This window comes from Prionailurus viverrinus, chromosome B3 (assembly GCF_022837055.1).
Source record: "Prionailurus viverrinus isolate Anna chromosome B3, UM_Priviv_1.0, whole genome shotgun sequence".
Classification (NCBI taxonomy): Eukaryota; Metazoa; Chordata; class Mammalia; order Carnivora; family Felidae; genus Prionailurus; species Prionailurus viverrinus.
The window spans coordinates 118,283,802-118,303,203 of record NC_062566.1 but is presented as its reverse complement, the minus strand read 5'-3'; the positions used below and the strand labels follow the sequence as shown (position 1 = coordinate 118,303,203).

Sequence of the window (19,402 nt, the reverse complement as noted above, 5' to 3'; positions counted from 1 at the left end):
CTAATGACTTCTCCCCCTCGTAGAGCTGACAGGACAATTTAATGATGTAATTTATTTACAAAGAGCCTAGCATGGTCTCTCCCCATGGAAGGCACTCAATAATCATCAGCCAACTTTCCTCCTATTTTCAAACTTCCCTATACCCCAAACCCTCCCAGATTCTCTACTCTCCCTGGATAATTGTTCTGGGTGCTGGGCCCACTGGCAACATGCTGATGTTTTAGATCCCAGGGCAGGAGGGAGCCAACCATTAAACTAAAAGTGAGAAGTAACCATTACCTTGAACAAAAAGGACATTATATATTTACTTCAGTGGCTATAAAAGACACCATAAAATATAATATGCAGCATGCATCCTCATGATTAATAACAGATCTTACAAATTATTCTCCCAGGTCCCCGGGTGCATCCAACTGGTCACTAAGAACAATTAATTCTTTCAGGAAATAAAGGGATTGAAAATCATCTCTGCTCAGTGGAAAACCTGCTTGTTGTATTATGAACAAAGAGAAGATGAGAGTTGGATTCAGGGGCTTTCTGCCCCTGTGAATGGGATGAAGTAAGATCAGAGACACTCAAACACAATTACTGCCGGTGAGCACAGGTGCTCGGTAATAGTAGGACCTGCCAAATGTGGAGTTTCTCAGGGACCTGGAGTTAGAGCAGGACTATGGGGATGACCCAGAAACAGGAGCAGATGACTGAGTGGGGGCGGGGCAGCCCTGGCCGTGGGCAACAGATGGAAGCATGGAGTCCAGACAGGAGACAAGGAGGCTCCAGAGTGGAACCCTAGCCACAGTGACTGAGGCTTACACTACAGTCTCCAGGACTGAGGGCGTCAAATGAGGAGCCGAAGGGCTAAGTCAGGATGCAATGAGTAGAACAAAGCAGGTGGAGAGCCCAGAGAAACCAAAGGCAGAAGTTTCAGATGAGCCTCTGAGTTCTTGGCCTTGGGCTTCTCAACTCCTCTGACCAAAGCGTCAGAGTCTTGGAAAGTAAGAAAAGCCTCCATGCGGCAGGAAGCGGCCACACAGGGAAAGGCTGGAAGGATGACAGGGGCAAGATGCCAAGCAAAACACAGTGGCACAAGGCACCCAGGTCCACTCTTACCTAATGGCCAATGTGGACTCAGCCCCAACCTAGAATAAAAATCCCATCAACAAAGCCCTTCCCTGCAACCCTCAAGGGGTTTTGTTGAAACACAGTACATAAAACACCAAAGGGGTCACCGTGACAGCAGTGAACTCATGCCCCGGATGCCGAGCCACCTTGCTCAGGTGCAACACCTCTGGGGAGTGACAGGACAAGGAGAGGGAATCTGTTCCCAGCAAGATCAGAAACAATGCTCTCTTCCAACAAAATCAAAGTGCCCACAAGTTAAATGTAGGAATTCACGTAGGAAGTCAGTGGGATTCATGGTCCATCCTGACAACAGGAGTTGTTACCAGAAGTAGGGTGACATCCAGCCCCATGGCACCCACCTAGAGTGGTGGGCCATCTCCCTGGGTCAGGGGAGAAGCCTACTGCAGGGGACAGCTTGCGGGCCCAGAGACAAGGGCTACAGCATAGGGGAGGGATTCCAGAGGTGTGAAGTATAGTGGTGCCATGGACAATGATCATGGGGCCCCAGGCCACCATGTGACAGAAATAGGGCACCTGGGTGGAGACAAGACAGAGGAGTGGAGTGAAAAGTCAACTTGCCCACCAGAATCACACTGGAAAGGGAAAGGGGACAGCAAGTCCACTCAGTATGGAGCGGGCAACAGCCAGCAAAGAAAGGCCAAGATCCAGCTGGCCAGCTTCAACCCCTTCACACGCAGAATGAGTTCATGAAGGTTGATCTGCCATAAGTTGAAGGCCTCGCTGAAAGAGATCTGGGCCCTTCTGAAGGACGAACAGGTACTCTTCTTCTTGTGCCTGCAGGACAGACAAGAAGGGAGGAGAGAACAAGAGATAAAGAGGCAAGAAGCACTCAGTATCACAACAACAGAAGATCCTGACTTAGTCAACTTACCAGGCCCCTGCCCTGGCGGATAACTCCTGGTTACATGATCATAGCACTGCCCACCCACCCAGAGACCAGAGGGACTCAACTACTCCAAAGGAACTTTCCAGATAAGTGGGGTAATAAAAGCAGCGGTTTCACAGGGCATCAAAGATCTAATAGACCCACTGGGTAGAACATTCCAATGTGTCCCTTTTTCTGGAAGGTTAGTAAATATATGCTAATCCTGAATCCCCCAAATTCAGTATAAAAGCTTTCCCAAACTTTCTGAGACTGAATCACCTGGAAACTAGGTCAGGTGGCCCTGAGAGGCTGAGGCCAGTATGGATTCAACCCAGCTCAACCCCTTCTGCACTAACAAAAGGACATGACAAAAATTGGTGTTATGATAATGACCCTTTAAGACTTGGTTCCCAGAACCCTCAAAGAATAAATCATGCTCAGACCTTTCTGTGTGCAGTCTATTTTGCTATAATCTAATTCAATATCTGATCATGGTTGCATGATGTATGTGGTCAACACTCCCTTCATCAATTTGCCAAAATGACCCATTCCCTGCACTGGATGGATGGGAGTTGACACCAGTCTAGGCCTCCTCTCTCAGAAGAGAAAATTCAGCCAGAGCATGGCCATTACCATGTATCTGCACACTCAGGGAGAAAGGCCTAGAACCTTCACTTCTCTAGCAATACCTCCCTGAGGAAGCACCTTCCCTCCCTCACCAATACTCCAAGGGCACTGAGGCATCTAAAAAGATCTGATATCCCAAGTGAACCTGCTGGCGACACTTCCCTGAGTCAGGGCCACACGTGCAGGGAAAAGAACATTGGCCTTGCCGCTTAACCGATCCTGCGGAGACGGGTCCTGGGACCAGTTAGAGATGAGATGCGTGCATCAGGGTGTCCTGATTCCAAGCCCAGGGGACACTTGGATGGGACTGAGACTCTCAGAAAGCATCTCAAACTTTAGTGAAGGTAAGAATCACCTAGGGGTGCCTGGGTGGCTCAGTTGGTTAAGCGTCCAACTTTGGCTCAGGTCATGATCTCATGGCTTGTGAGTTAGAGCCCCATGTTGGACTCTGTGCTGACAGCTCAGAGCCTGGAGCCTGCTTCGGATTCTGTGTCCCTCTCTTGCTCTGCTCCTCCCCCGCTCATGCGCTCACACGCGCTCTCTCTCTCTCTCTCTCTCTCTCTCTCTCAGGAACAAATAAAACATTTTAAAAAATTAAAAAAAAAATTACCTGGAAAGCCTGACTAGGAGGGTGAGGTCCTAAAATCCACATAGTTTAAAGTACAGGTGGCTCTCTGGACCGCCCAAAAACACAGCCCGGAATCAGCGAATTCACTGGAGCTGTCTCCTGCCCCTAACTTTTCCTCCAAGGACAGGTGCAGGCTAGGGAGCTCAGGCAAAGCCTTGGGGACTGGTGGGAGAAAGTGGAGGCAAATGAGACCCCTGGAGCAGGCCAGGGAGCTAGGAGGGAAGGAGAGGCCAGAGCCCACACTCACGTGGCCAGCGCTCTGATGCAGCAACGCGACATGTTGAGGAAGGAGCTGGCACTGGCACGGGTGCCCAGGGCAGCCTCAATCCCACGGAGCAAGTCATTGGTCTTGAAGATGAGCAGCATCTGGCGAGGGACGTGGTTGAGGAGCTGGCTGATCTCGGGGAGGTAGTTGGCGGCATTGTTGCGGATCTCCGAGTCCTGAAGCAGCAACAGGGAGACAGACATGGAGAGTTGGTGTGGGAAGTGGGGCTCAGGGTGGTAGCTGCCTATGGCTGAGGGGCTGCAAGGAGGCTCCAGAAGGGATCTTCTAGCATATGGCTGCCTCGGTGCCACTAGGGAGCTCCCCAGAAGGAAGCTTAACACGGGGCTTTGTAGTCTGACAAACCTGGATATGACGTCTCACCCCAACTTCTGGCCTAGCACTGGACGCAGTACAGGAGCACATCGACAGGACCTCTGCCATTCTTGGCTCCCCAAGGTCACCAATACCGATCCTCCGAGCCCACGAGCCAGTACTGACTGGGGCAGGAAGTCTACTTCCTCATCAGCCGTTTGATGAGGCTGGACTTAGCTAGCCTCTTGGCCCAAGGGTTCACCCATGTGAGGTGAACCAAGGCTTTTCTCACTGGCCACCAATTTGATGACAGGCCTGGAAGGAGCCCTGGAAGCTGGTGCCAGCTGAGTCATGTCCCCCATCCCTTCAGCCAAGCCCAGGCTGGTGCAGTTCATAGACCTCAGCTCCTGACCCCAACCCAACTCCAAAGTCTAGCTCTATCCCCTGCCTGACTCTGTGCCCCACCAGACACACCCAGAGCCCCGCCGCCCACTCAGTGCTTGAGGTCCCGCTGCCCAAAGAGCAGGAGCCAGGGCTTACCCCATGCTGGTGTCTGAGTGTGAGGTCTGGCTTCTTTCCCTGCCCCTGAACTCTGCAGGGCTCTGCGCAAACACCTGCCCCCAGCCAGAGCCCTGAGCATGATGGTGCACTTCTGACCTCTTCTCAATCTCCAGAGAAAATGGCTGCAGGCATTAGCTCATTTAATTCTCACAATGACCCTATCAGGTAAATGTATCACCCGCGTTTGAGAAAAGGAAACCAAAGGACTGAGAAGTTAGGCAACCTGCCTATGGGCCACAGCTAGTAAGTGGTGAGTCAGGGTTGGAATCCTTGTACAGCCCAGGCCACCACCACCACCAGGATCTGCCTCCTCTCACCTCACAGCGGGGACCCCGACCCTGGGCAAGTCCTTTCATCTCTTAGAACCCAGGGTCCTCACCTAAAAACTGGGAATGCTGAGGCCCCCTGGGCCCACCTCCCAGTCTGACCAAGAGGGACAGCAGAGATAAGGATCGGGGAGATGCTTGGTGTTAATCCAAGTCATGACAAGGGGCGCAGCAATGCTGCCAAAGGCTTCCCCACGCAGCCGCCTTCTGCAGCAAAAGCAGGACTCTCAGCCCTTTCTGGAATATGTGTGCACTGCTGATAACTGAGTAGCTGTGAAACTCAAAATGTCCCTCAGGCAGAAGCTATCAGACTGGAACATCTCAACACCAAGCCAGACACTGAGGCTGTCTGTCTCCCCACCGCCTCCCACCATAGCTACAGGCCACCCTGCCCGAGGGTTAAGGCCAGATCAAGGCCTTGCTCACCATAGGGACCCCCTCAGCAAGGTCAGGCTGACCTGGATGGAGACAGCCCCTCTCAGAGCACCTGCACCCACGCAGGCTCCCTCTAGGGGGCATCTCTTCAAGCTTGGACTATCCTGTTGGTGAGTGTCTGCAGTAGACTCTGTTGGGTGCCTACCCAACAGCCATTCCTCATTCTCCTTTCTCGAAAGAACCGCATTTTTATTCACTTGACCCCTTGGGGTCATGTTCTTCAGGGAGGCCAGCCCCTCCCTAGCCCCAGGGTGGGGGATCTTGATTGATCTCAGCCATGGTGTGCCCTGAGCGGAATGCCTCTGCCAAGTGATTGGCTCAGGCATAGACATGAGACACAATTCTGGCCAATTGACCTAGGGGGGAGTCTTTTGAACCCTCTGGGAAAGGTTTTCTTGTTAAGGAACAATATATGAGAAGAAATGGCCCCTAATTCCCACCTCTGGACATCAATCAGGGTATAAAGGTGTGAAGCCTGTAACTGCCACAGGCATCTTAGAACCATGAGCCCAGAGCCCTGAATTGCTGATCTACTCAGTTAACCAACCTGGACCCACCTACCTCCAGGCTTCTTGTTATGAAGAAAATAAATGCTTAAATGTTTAAGCCACTTTTAGTTGGAAAAACATCTACCCTGACACAATGTTGGAGGTTACACTCATTCTCAATAAGACTAAGACTCAGAAAAATGGAACCCTTACATCTCAGAGACTGGGTTGGGGCTTGTCTGGAGCAGCTAAGTTTATTCTCTCTCCGGGTTTTTGTCCAAAGTGAGGAAATGGATTCCATGTCTCCAGACTACATATATTGGTGTCTCCACTACACCAATACCTCTCTGTTAGATGTGGTCCCAGGACTGCAGGCCTTTATAAAAAGATGTGTAAGAAAGGATTCTTGCCCTCCAGGTACTCACCACCTAGCTGGAGAATTCACAGAAGTATACAAACAGCCACTCTCAGAGTCTAAGATGGCGTGCATGTGAGTGATACAAGTATTAAGGGACCATGTTTGGCAAAGGTGATGAACAGGAGCTTCCTGGCTGGTGTTATGGACTGAATTGTGTCCCAAATCAATACGTTGAAGTCCTAACCCGAGTGTGACTGTATTTGGAGACAAGGCCTTCAAAGAGGTCAACAAAATTAAGTGACTTCATAAGGGTGAAGTGTGACTTTATATTCTAACCCAATAGGACTGATGTCCCTCAGAGAAGAGGAAGAGAAGCCAGGAGCGTGTACACACAGAAGAAAGGCCGTGTGAGTCACGGCGAGAAGGCAGCTGTCTACAAGCCAGGAAGAGAGGCTACACCAGAAACCAATCCTGATGATAACTTGATCTTGGACTTCTGGTCTTCGGAACTGTGAGAAAATAGATTTCTGTTGCTCAAGCTACCTCATCAGTGGTATTCTACTACACCAACCCAAGCAGACTAATACATAGCATTTATGCTGGGTCTTTATAAGTGAGTAATTCATAAGAACACATATCAGGAGCACCTGGGTGGCTCAGTCCAACTTTGGCTCAGGTCACAATCTCATGGTTTGTGAGTTCAAGCCCTGCATAGGGCTCTGTACTGACAGCTCAGGGCCTGGAGCCTGTGTCGGATTCTGTGTCTCCCTCTCTCTCTGCCCCTCCCCCTACTCGTGCTCTTTCTCTCAAAAACAAAAACAAGATTTTTAAATTAAAAAAAAAAAACATATGATACACCAAGTACCTACTGTGCGCCATGCAATCTTACCCATCTCTGAGGCTTTAAATACCAAGTATACCCTGAGAACTCTCAAATTTGTATTTTGAGCCTGGACTCGTTCTTGGAGCTCCAAGCTTGGCTGCCCATGACACCTCCATCTGAATGCTCTAACTACTGTCTCCTGCCCCCTAACTATGTCCTTCCCAGTCTTCCCTATGCCAGGAAGTAGCTTCACCCCCTACCCTACGCCTGACCCCAACACGTTGGGATGCAACTTTGACTCCCCGCCCTTTGCCTCCTCTCCACACCCAAGTTGACAGAAAGGCCTCCCAATCTTCCATCCAAAGTACACCCTGGCTCCATCTGCTTCCCTCCAGCTCTGCTGCCCCTAGTGAGATCTGCGCCCCCCTCACCTCCAGCCTCCTGACTGACTGCCCCTGTGCTCATCCTGCCCCGTCCAGAGAGGTACTTAAAGTAACAACTCTGGGCACATCCTTCTCCTGCTTGACACCTGCTTTGCTTTGTACTGAGAACTAATCCGAACCTCTTCCCATGGCTTATGAGACCCCGTGTGATGCTCTCTCTGCCCAGCACCCCAAATTCTTCCCATTCCACCACCCACCTCCCCACAATCCAGACCATGCTGACGCTTTCTCCTCCTGCTCTGTGGCATCGTGTGCCCTCTGCCTGGAATGCTTTCTCCAAGCTCTGCCTTGGCTGGTGCTTTTCTTGTCCTCCAGAACTCAGATGTCAGCTCCCAGCAAGATCTCTGAGCACCCAGTCTACAGCACCCCCATTACTCACCCCACCTGTTGCCTCCCATACCCGTAACCTGCAATTATTCCATTTACCTGTTTGTTCACTTGTTTACTGTCTGTCTCCCTCAATCACAGTGCAAATTACATGGAAGGCCTGTCTGTTCATCTTTGGATCCCCAGCACCTAGTTTAGGTTTCAGCAAAAACAAATGTTTGTTCAATGAACAAACTTCAGGAACTATGGGCAGGCACTTTACATGCATTATCAATAAAGCATCCCTGAAATTATCATCCCTATTTAACAAAGGAAGGAGATGGTCTCACTTCCAAGATAATGAGCTTTAAAGCCACACAAGCCTGGGGCAGCTGGCAGTCAATGCTGCCACCAAGCTTGAGGGGGAATGATGTCAATTTTCAGGAAAGCAGAGCCAAGAGACAGGAGAGGTGGTCTCTTTGGTGACGACATTTGAGATTCCATCCAGCCATTCCTAAAGGCCCCCATCACAAGGCAGCTTAAGGAGGACTGTGAGTCTCCAAGAGGTGGCAAGAACCATCCAAGGCCATGCCACCAGGAAGAGCAGGATCTGCAACTAGAATCCAGGTCTATCTGACTGCACAAGCAGAACCTTGAGCAGGGGCCTCGGCTGAACCTAAGCCCGTCCCCACACGGCTATGGGCAAGTGTGCATGGGTCCAGCAAGCTGGGAAGACAGAAGCCAATTCCATGAGAGAATGAGAAGCCTGGGAGGGAGGTGGCAGCGAGTATAGGGAGGAGGGGTTCCTAGGACCAGTCTCAGCCCAGATTCCATGGGATTCTCATCTAGATCCAACAGAGAAATGAACTACAAAGCTGTTTTCGCTACACACTCAGGGAGAACAATGGGACAAGTGGCCGTGTGGGGAACTGAGGTGCTCTCCCCAGTAGGGAGCCCTACAGGAAGTTTGCAATGGGAGACCGTGCCCAGCAGGAGACAGCTCAAGTGGAACTAGACTTATCGATGAGACAGTCCCTGGGGATTTCTAGAAGTCTTGGAGGAGAACTTGGTGGAAGCCTGAAATCTCATGTGAGAATGTTGGAGCAAAAGCCACAGCAGTCTGGGTTATACAGTCAACACGACCAGGTTGGTAAGGCCAGGAGGGATACAGTGAGACACCGTTTCCTCTCCCTCCTTGCATCCAGGGCTGCGGCTTCTCCTCCAGTATATCTCCAGTGCTGCCCACAGTCCCATTGCCACAGCCCACCAGCCCACAACCTCAGGCCCTGGGTTGGCAGGGGTCCAAAGACCATCCCTGGCCCCACCCCTTGCATTCAGGAGAAGACAGGGCCAGGAGGGGACCACCCACCTCAGTGGCGGTGACCGGGGCTTGGCTGATGCCCCTGTTGACTGAGTCCCAAGACCGGGCCGTCAGCATACAGGCAAACAAGGGGTAGAGGTCCCCGGCTCCCAGGCGCTGGCTGTACTTCTTCACTCTCTCCATGTCAGTCCAAATCAGCGACTGCCAGAGGTGGCAGTAATCCAGCCGAAACTCCTCCGTGAGCACCTGTGTGGGGACAATGTGGCAGGACCTGAGCCTCCTTTCCCCACAGAAGACCTAGACCCTGGCTGGTATGATCACAGTGAAGGGGAAGACCGGGGAACTAGGGCATGACATCTGCTTCTCTCCCAAAGTTCAGCCATCCCTGAAGGCCCAAGTTCAAAGCTACTATCTGGCCAGCCTTGGTCTTGAGGGCCAGAAGCTACCAATTGCCCACTAAAATCATATTCCCCGCCTCCCTCCTACTTGGATGTGGCCCTCTGCTCAAGCTCTGACCAATGGAATGTGGCAGAAGCTCCACATCCAGCTGCCAAAAACTCTCCCACGCATACTGCTCTGAGCCCCCACCCCTGCTGCTGGAGGATGATGAGCCCACCCCCAGGGAAGCCTGTGGGGCAGAGCCTCAGTCAGCCCCTGCCTTCAGACACCTCCACCTACCCGAGACAACAATTAGATGTCTGTTGTGTCTGGGCCATCATTTGTTTGGGGGGCTGTGTCTGACAGCAGCTGGCCTACCTCAAACCAACGTACCCAATGTCAGTAAGTCTTTCAAAGGAGGCCAAGATTTTGGGAGGTGGGATCAAGGCCCTGAGGGGAGGAGTAAGAGGTCATTGGGGAAACCTCCCCAGGACCATCTGCCATAAACTCAAGATAGGCCCTGGTTCCCAGGACTGGCAGTGAACTTCCCAACTTCCAGGCAGGAGACCATGGCTCACCTGAACCCAGATGAGTCCCAAGTTCCAGAGGACAGAGTCTGGGGGTATCCAGACTCTGATAGGATAGGGGTATCCTATCAGTTCCTGGCCCTCTTTCCCACTACACATTACGTCCTCCCTGGGGCTGAGTTACCTCCTTACCCTGAATTCCCAGCTCATCCAAGGGCAGCTCATTTCCCAGTGGGCTGGCCTGGGCTTCCCTGGGAAGCAAGGTTTTTACAGCTGACAAAGCACCTGCACATACCCAGGCATATCCCCATCTACTCCCCACAGCAGCCTATAAAGGAAGCATTACCAACCTCATTCAACTGGAGAGAGCTCGTATGATGTGACTTACACAGAACAACAGCTCTAGGGGTAGGGCAGGGCCTCTCCATCTGCCCTGGATATCTGCCTCCCGTGTCTGTGGCCGATCAGGAGATCAGCAACCTCTGATCCCAGGACCAGACCCTGGACTGGCTGGGTGAAAAAGGCCTCTTCTACCTGGTAGAGCCCGTGGTCCAACAGGACAATCTCTGCCCTTCCTGTGCCCGGGTGCTTCCGCACCAGCACGTTGCCAGGGTGGGGGTCGCAGTGCACAAAACCATTGACAAAGATCATCTCGCTGTATATTTTTCCCAGGTGGCGTGAAATCTGAAAGAGAAGGGAGGCAGGTGGGAGTTACACCACATGAATACCTATCTCAGAGACTTCGACACTGGCCCCTCAATCTGGTCACTTTCAAGAGGAAGGCCAGCAGTGCTGGGTGGGCCTGAGTGGTCATGGTGGGACAAATGGCTTGTGATTGTATAGTTCTTGAGTTTAAGACAGAAGCTGAGTTCTAATCCAGTTATCCTCAACTTCAGCCACATAGTAGAATCACCGAGAACTCAGAAGTGTTAGAGGTGGTCCCAGGCATCAGCACTTATTTTAAAGTTCCCAAGGTGACCATAATATAGAACGAGGTAGAACCACTGCTTCAAGCATGCCCAAAGGCTGTAACTCCCACCCCAACCCCTGCCCTCCACTCTTCCCCAATCCTTCTCTTCCCTATTCTTTTCTCAGGATCTTCATTCTCCCACCAAAGCTAAAGATGAGCTGGAGAGCTGGAGTGGTTGTGACACCATCCCAACTTCCCTTTCTCCAACAAGCAGGTCTAGAGGGCTATGGATCAGGAATACGTTACCCTGGCACCCCTAGAGCTGTTCCACCAGCTCTGGGCTGGAGGCCCAGGAGGACCCAGAGTCCTCCCCTTTCCTTCAGGCCCTGCTCCCCTTTCCTTCAGGCCCCTTTCCCTTCGCGCCTCCCTGCCAGAGACCAGGGCTAATCTGATTTATGATGTCTGCACAGAAGAAATGACACTGGAGAGGCCATTTAAATCATCCTGTCACTGCTGCCCTCCATGCCGAGGCGGTCTTCTTATCTTTACTCCCTTTTTATTAAAGCTAAAAGCCTCTTCCCAGCTAGGGAACAGCTGCTGAATAGCACCAGACCTGGGCCCACAGATGGTCTGCCAATGGGTTTCCAGAGGACAAAGAGAGGCTCAACTCACAAAGCTGATGCCCCAGGACACACACTGCCCTTGACATTTCTCTCAGTCCCTGCTGGACCCCATGGTCACTAGCAAATATGTCCTAGCCAGAGGAGAGGAGCTGGGGCCCACGGGTGGGAAACACAAGGAGTAGGGTCTTAAGATGAAGGTTCAATTCCTTTCCTTTGCCTACAAAGCCCTGCACAACCAGGCCCAGCCTCCCTCCCCGGTCTTATCTCACGCCACGATACTACAGTCACGTCTGTGCTCTTTCTCTTATCCAATGACCCTGTACCTTCCTACCTCAGGACCTTTGCACATGATAGTCCATCTGCCAAGAGCCTTCCTCCCACCTCCCTCCCTTCACCTGGTTCACCCCTGTCTTCCTCCCCACCCCAGCTCAGCATCACTTTTCTGGAGATGCCTTCCTTGACCTCCCAGCCTAGATGAGGTTCTCCTGGCATAAACTCTCATAGAACTCTGTACTATTCTTTCACGGTACTAGCGCACTATTTGTGTCATTATTTGACTAATGACCATGTAGCTCACTATTATGAGCTCCTAAGATGGCAAGGACTGGCTCTATTTTGTTAAATGGCTTTACTGAGGTATAATTTACATACCACAGACTGGTTCTACTCAGCATCCACTTGCCTATAATAAGCCAAACATGTGAATATAGGACTCTGCCTTCAACATGAATAAAACCCTTGCCTATGTTTTTTTGAGATGCTGTGGTTCCTGCCTTCATGCTTATCCTAACCCCCTTCATCTCTTCTGAATCCCAATCAATTGTAATTGGCTCCAAAATAAATCATCAAGAATCACCCTACAATAGCTGACAGCCTTATAACAGCTTTACATGTAGGTACAATTATGATCCCTATTTTGCAGATAAGAAGCTGAGACTCATCGGGGTGCAACTTATACAGAGCTAAGGACTACAGATAGGTGGAGCCAGGACCCAAGCCAGGTGTGACCCCGCAGTCTTCTAGTAACCACTCTACCACGCAGGCTCATGACAATGTCTGCACTTCTCAAGTGAACTCTGTGACCTTAAACAGGTTGCTGATACTCTCAGCTTCTGTACAACGGAAACAACAGTAGTGCCACTCACAAGTGAGAACATCCGGGTGCTTGGAGCCCAGTGACCCCTCCTGGGAGCCCCGTTTTTACTGACTCCTCTCAACACTCCTGGGAGAGTGGCAGACCAGGGTCCATTACATTTTTTAAGAGATGAAGACACCGGGGTTAAAGAGATTGTCTCAAGTCCTGACACCTCTCCAATGTCATGCTGGGGGAAATGAATGCCAGGTACTCTGCTGGCATTTGGAGGACTTTGCCCCAGGTCAGGTGCTCAGCCTCAGGCTGAGATGTCAGATGTCCCAGGGCCACCATTTTCTGTTTCCTTGGAGGCGGGCCCAGTGGAGTTGGTCCCGGCTGAGCCGGCAAGTCCCCTTTTGAGAAGCCCTTTGTTAGGCTCTTCGGAGCTCCATGGAGCCATGCTCTGAAAGGATGCATTTGCCAAACCAATTGCATTTATTAAGTAATAATTCATTTTTATTTGTCAAGGATGCATATAAGGTCCAATCAGGGCTCCTGATCAGCCCAAGATAAGCAGTACAGCCAGACTGAGCTGACAGAATTCCAGCCAAAAGCAGAGAAATGACATTTCATTTAGTCTGGGCAGACCTGTCATGGGGAGATGTATGATCTCCCCTGAGCTCTCTGAAATATTGCTAATCGCTCTGGGCCCCCTATTACTACATTGAAAGATAGCCCCCGGGGATCTGGGGACTCAGGACGGGGGAGCCCTTGCCCATGAGGAGTGAGCTGCTGCCGGAGCAGGAGGAGCAAGAGGCACTGCCAACTGAAGCTCGTACACATGCAGGCAAAGCCATCAAGTGGCCCCCTCCATTTCGACACCCCAGCCAGCTGCCCCTCCTTGGGTGTCTTTGCATCTGGGAGCTGTTCTTGATGTTCACCTTCACCAGATTTCACCAACAGAGACAGACAAGAGGGGAAACCAGCCTATGCCGTCAGCTTTGCTCTGGAGCCCTCTTGGCACTGCCACTCATGGCATGAGTGACCCGAGGACAAGTGACCTGCCTTCTCAGTCTGGGTCTAAGTTCCCCTAGCTGTCAAGTGGAACTAATTCCAGCTGCTCTGCTTCCTCCCAGGGTAACCTCGACATTCAAGGTCAAAATGTGACCGCATCTGGGAAAGCACTTTGTATACCACACCATATACGATACCATACACTATGTGTCTGCTAGATCTGCATAGACCTCAAGGTGCTTCATACTACAGAAGACACACAAATGTGTTTGTTGTGATGTGGCAGCTTATGATCTAAGACTTGGAGAAAAAAACGTAACCATTATCACTTTGATCGAAGTTTCATTTTCAAAAGGCTAAAAACATAACTCATAAGAATATAGGATGAATACATGCCAAAGATTGTTCACCTCGCCAATAGAGGAGCACATAAAAAGAGCAGGTTCAGAGAATTTTGAGGGACTGGGTATTTATGGGAACTTAAACAGGAATAAGAGACTGAGATTCCTGGATTAGATATAAAACTGGTTATTGCTCTACAGAGCAGTAAGGAAATCGTAACCTTTGAGGTTATCTTTTCCCCTGGGCAGAAATTATTTGCATATCTCTACAGGATAAGATCTACAGGTTGACATACGACTTCAGTCTGAGCCCCTAATTAATTGTCAACAGCAGAATCAAACAAAAGTACATTTCTCTAGATATTAAAAAGCCCTCGGTGGGCTGCCTGCACAATACCCAAGGAGGACTGTGAAAGGACACATTGCACACTCTTGCCCTTAATTTCTAAATTTTGGGTAATTTTTCTTAACATCTGTCAGAGTTTCAGTAAATACTTCCTTGGCACCATTTTGCCCAGAGAACGGCAGCCAGCCCCCCCTCTTACTCAGAGACACCGAGGATCCCAGAAGAAACCTAAGGCCATCGCTGGGCACACAACCCTCTCTCCCATCCCCTTTCCATAATAATTTAGCTATGTCTTGTGATTAAGAGCAAACAAATATAAATACTGCATTGAACATGGGGATGCAGGTATCTCTTCCAGATACTGACTTAATTTCCTTCACATATATACCCAGAAGTGAACTGCTGAATCATACGGTCATTTTATTCTTACTTTTTGGAGGAACCTCCACACTGTTTTCCACAGTGGCTGTACCAATCTGCAGTCCCACCAACAGCGTACAAGCGTCCCCTTTCCTCCACATGCTCACCAACAAACACTTCGCTCTCTTAGCTTCTCGATGCCCGTTCCAACCGGTGTGAGGTGATATCTCCTTGTGGTTTGGGTTTGCATTTCCCTGACGACGAGTGATGCTGAGCACCTTTTCATGTACCAGTTGGCCACGTGTATGTCTCCTTTGCAAAAATGTTCAGTTCCTCTAAGGCTGCCCCCTGCCCTGTGACAGTGGCATTTGCATAAAGACAAGGAAATGCCATCTTCTTAGAATGGTAACAGCTAACACTCTGTGCCAGGCACCATTCCAGGCACTTTTCATGGACTCACAGCCATCCTCTGTAGGAGACAAGTGGAGGAAGAAATACATAAAAAAGGAAAGAAGCTTGGCCGCCCAGCCAGCAGTTCGTGAAACCAAGCTCCAAACCCAGGTGGTCTGGGTCCAGGAAACAAGCTGTCAATCACCTCGCTATACTCCTCCTCCACTCACAGGGAAGCCCCTAAAGGCAGGGGCTGCAGCAAAACCCTCTGAAGGTCCTCACAGCATCCAAGAAGGCATTCCATTTGGAGAAAAGAGTCTCAGAGGGAAATCCAGGACTGCTTCTCTAACCAAAAAACTGTTAACTAAAGCCAAAGTATAACTCTTTTTAGAAAAAAAAGTCAGTGACAAGTCTTTTAATTGTTCCGTGTAAAAAGAATGTCCATTCATATAAGTGACTTTAGTAATTACTCAATGCCTTTATGCCCTGACAGTGGGGAGGTTAAAAAAAAAAAAAACAAAAAAAACAAAACAGGAATCTATAAAAAGGCTGAGTAAAGAATTAATTTAGTAAATAATATTTAAATCAAGGAGTTATTTTTGGATTTTTCTCAAAACTTGAATTGGCTGAAAGTGCTTTAATTATTCTATAATTGCAAGGATTAATTTATTCCCACCCCCAAGGGAACGTCTATTTATGTTCTTGGGGGTGTCATACAAGCAAGGCCAAGAACTCTCAAAGAAACAGGAGGCTGGTGTTGCAGGATATTAATAATCATGTAAGTAGCCCAATATTAACTATAAAGAGGTTAATAATTCAAACTCTCCTTGCTCTCTGTCAGTTTATGGCCAGGCTTCTTGAGAGCCTGAAAGACCAGACCAGACCACTGCCTACAGAATTTTACTCTCCACCCTTAAACGCTGCCCTGGGAACCTCCCTGGGGACCCATAAACCTCAGATTACCTGCTGTTGCCCAGTGAGGCCAAATCTATCCATGGAAAGGGTCCATCTTGGAGGAGCCAACATTGAGATGAAATCCCTAAATGTGAAGACATGGGGAGCCTCTCCAACCACAGAGGTGGCGAGTGGGTTAATTAGAGGCAGCTGGGGGAGTTACTCTAATTTTGGAGCCTGGCAAAAGCTTCTCTGGGTTACACATCACCTGAGAGCCAGGACAGGGGGTATCCCCAAGGCCAATAAGGGTCTCCCGGCCAGACAGGTTCAAATGATCACAGCGACCAGAGGGACTGAGTCCTAGGGGCTAGGACTATTGAAGACACAGTTAAGGAAGAGCTGTCGACATCTGACATCCCCTGCCTTGGGCACAGCGCACTCCAGAGAAATATTTCCACATCCTTCCACCTTACCTGTGTCAATAGAAGAAATGGGGAAAGGGTTTGTTCCCTACACATTTCCTCTTTCCGGCAACTATTTGACCACTAGTGCCACAGAGGGGGCTGAGGGTTGGAATTCCAGCATAAAAACAACTTCTATTGAGCATGTGCTGTGGGCACTACACCCAACGCTTCATGTTTCAATCATCAAACAATCCTATGGGTTATTCTCCTGCACCCCACTTTACAAGAGGCAGCTGGGGCTTCCAAAGGGTGACTGGCTTCACCAAGGCAGCATGGTTTGTAAGTAGCAGAGCTGGTACCAGAATCCAGGAAGGCCGACTCCACTCCTAACACCCCTGCTGTTGGGGAGAGAAATCTCCAGGAACCTGTCTCATGCACCTGTATCTCTCTAACATCCCCTATGCTTCTCAAGATTCGGTCTGACAAGTTATGGAGTTCTGTATGTGGACAATGGGAGGAGATGATTTCTTTCTAGTGATTTCAGTAAGTAGGGTCCTTGGTGCCTCTTCAGCCTTGCTTCCCTGGTCCTCTAAGCACCTCCTAACATAGAGCCGGAGGTCCACTGAGTGTGGTATTCACCACAGGGAAACTGGGGGACTAACTGCAGTCTGGCGTTTACAGATGGGGAGTCACCATTTGCTCAGTCGATGACCACCGCTCATTTTCCAAGTCTACATACCCAGGACAACAGAGGAAGGTGGAAAGGAGGGGCGCAAAGAACATTCTCAGGAAGACATGCCTCTGTGAATAATGATACCATAAACTGTAAATGATTTTTTTACAAACTTCACAGCCCGCAGTCTGCACAAGAACCCTGTGAAGTAAGTACAGGTGTGATGCCACCTGCACAGAGGTGGAAAATCAGAGTTTAAGTAACTTACCCAAGGGCACCTGACCAACAAATGGCAGAGCCAGGCACAACCCCGGGGTGCCGCTACTTTGAAACCCTCTGCGCCTCCCACCACAGCGCCCAGCCTCAGTGAGGCCTCACCCAGCACCACCTTCTCCCACACGCTGTGCCCACCTCAGGTACAGCACCGATGCGCAGTGTCTGCACACAGTAGGTGCGTGATACACGTCTGCCGAAAGACACAGTTGAGACCCTTTCACGGCTCCCAGCATGACAGGGGATGGGTTTTAAAACTGCTGGAAGGAAGAAGCACGGCCAGGGGTTCTGGCTAAATGTGGCAGACTGAATCCGCGCACTGACTCTACTCCATCCCCAACCCCACTAAAATGACTAACAGAAACCATACAAAGAGCCCCCAACAACAGGGCAGAGAAAAGGAGATGAGCAAGACTGTGCTGCCAGAGGGGGAGCAGACAGCTACTGAGAACGGGTTTAGGACAACAAGGGACCCTAAGCTGGCAAGGGGGGCGCTTGATGTCTGCCCCAAGCCCAGAGAGGCTCAGCGACTGAGGGCCCCTGACACCTCTGGAAACAGGAGTTGGGGGTCTTGAAAAAGGAGGATTTGTGGGAAGGCTTCCAGAGAGCTGAACCCCAGATCCCGACCCACCCCGCCACCTTTGACTCAAGCCAAGATTTACTTTCCGGAGAGGCAAACAGACAGGCTCTGGGGCCCACACAACATACCCAGAGGGCCATCCCAAGGACAGAGGACTGAATCGAAGTCAACAAAACGAGCACTGGGAGCCCCTTGCCCTCTTCCCCCAGCTGACTCCCAGGCATCTCTCGCAAGCCCCCCATCCCTGCACCCACCCCAACTCCTGGCAGACAGAAGACGTCTGCTTGCCGGGCCCCCACGCCCCATCCCCACCACCCCCAACCTCCCAACTTTGTCACCTTTCTCTCAGCTAATTTCACACAAATTCAATTAAGCCTCAGCCCAGGCAGGGTCTTAAACACACACTCACTGAAATCCAATTAACCTTCGATAAAAGGTCTGCAATCAATAGTCGTCCTTTGGTTTGAGGAGGCTCCATCCAGCCTAGGAAAGCATGCTCCTGCTCGACCTTTACTTTTAATAAAATCAATGACAGTCACTGTCACCAGCTCTTAATGTGACTGGCAAATATGATCAGCAGGTCAGGCCCTCGGTAATGTGCTGTTTCCGGGTGCAGAGACTAAAACAAAAGAGGGCCCCTGCAGGCTGCTGGCCCCCCAGGGCCTCATGCTCGCCAGGTGAGCAAGCACACCTGGGCAGGCTGCCTCGTGCCTGGAGGCTGGCCTGGTGGCGGGTGGCGGGTGGCTGCTGGGCTCTAGTCAGCATCTGAACCACCTGAAGTTTGCTAAAATGCAGATTCTTGCAACCCTTTCCACTCCAGATTCTGGAATAAATCTGGGGTGGAGCAGGCATCTGTATTGTAAAATAAGCTCCCCCTGGTGATTCTGAAATAGATGGGTGAAGTCTTAGCTCCCCAGCAAGCCAGGAATCACTGCTGTGTAAAATATTCAAGCGGGATGTACCCTTCAAGCCCAGCCAATCCAATGCCTTCCGCAAGAAAACTGAGGCCCAGAGAGGGGAAGTGATTTGTCCAAGGTCACACAGCAAGCCACTGGCAGAGCTAGAGCTTGGACTTAGGTCTTCTGCCTCCGAATCTGGTGTTTCTCTACCTGAGTCTATCGGATACTGGCTACTAAGACTGGTCTTCAGGTTGTCACATGCTAGGCTCAGCTAGGTTGGGATGCTGCAGGGTGAGGGGCCTCTCCAAAGTGGAGCGGGGCTGACCCAGTAAGCGGCTGGGGGTCTGGAGTCATCCCCATCCACCTGCAAAGCAATTCCTTCTACAGCCACTTCCTGAGCCCCAACTTCAAGCTGAGGAACCTGCCTGTGGCAGCCGAGACGCCACTAAACATCCTAGTGCCCAGGATACGGAGTGAGATGTTTGCCCCGTATCACTTCTGTCTGTCCTTTGTACTTCCCTGTCCGAGGAACACTCCTAGCCAGGCTGTCCTATGGAGGGCTTCACTCCAGGACCGGCCCACGGAGCTCCACAGTCCTCAGGAGACTTCAGAACCTCAGAAGTCTGTGAGAAGAGGCTTCAGGAACGTGGAGTCTTCAAACCACATGCACACAAACACACACACACCTTCACCCCCACTAGTGTTCCATGCGGCCTGTGGCTCTGATGCTGCTTGGTAAGAGACACAACAGATTATTTTCTGTAAAGTAGGGCCTGTCCCCGGTCTTCTCCCAATATCACCGATGGTCAGTGACAGC

At 50.6% G+C, this 19,402-nt stretch overlaps 1 protein-coding gene across 2 annotated transcripts in view; it reads right to left on the bottom strand.

Moving 5' to 3' along the window:
* Positions 1-280: 280 nt before the first annotated feature.
* Positions 281-19,402, bottom strand: part of ADCK1 (aarF domain containing kinase 1) — a 123,066-nt gene continuing 103,944 nt past the window's right edge. For both annotated transcript variants that reach the window (XM_047864318.1, XM_047864317.1), the window contains exons 8-11: positions 10,341-10,490; positions 8,950-9,147; positions 3,511-3,704; positions 281-1,917 (exon numbers count right to left, since the gene is read on the bottom strand). In XM_047864318.1, the coding sequence (XP_047720274.1) occupies positions 1,746-1,917; positions 3,511-3,704; positions 8,950-9,147; positions 10,341-10,490 (714 nt within the window). In that variant the 3' untranslated portion in view covers positions 281-1,745. The remainder of the gene's footprint in view (positions 1,918-3,510; positions 3,705-8,949; positions 9,148-10,340; positions 10,491-19,402) is intronic.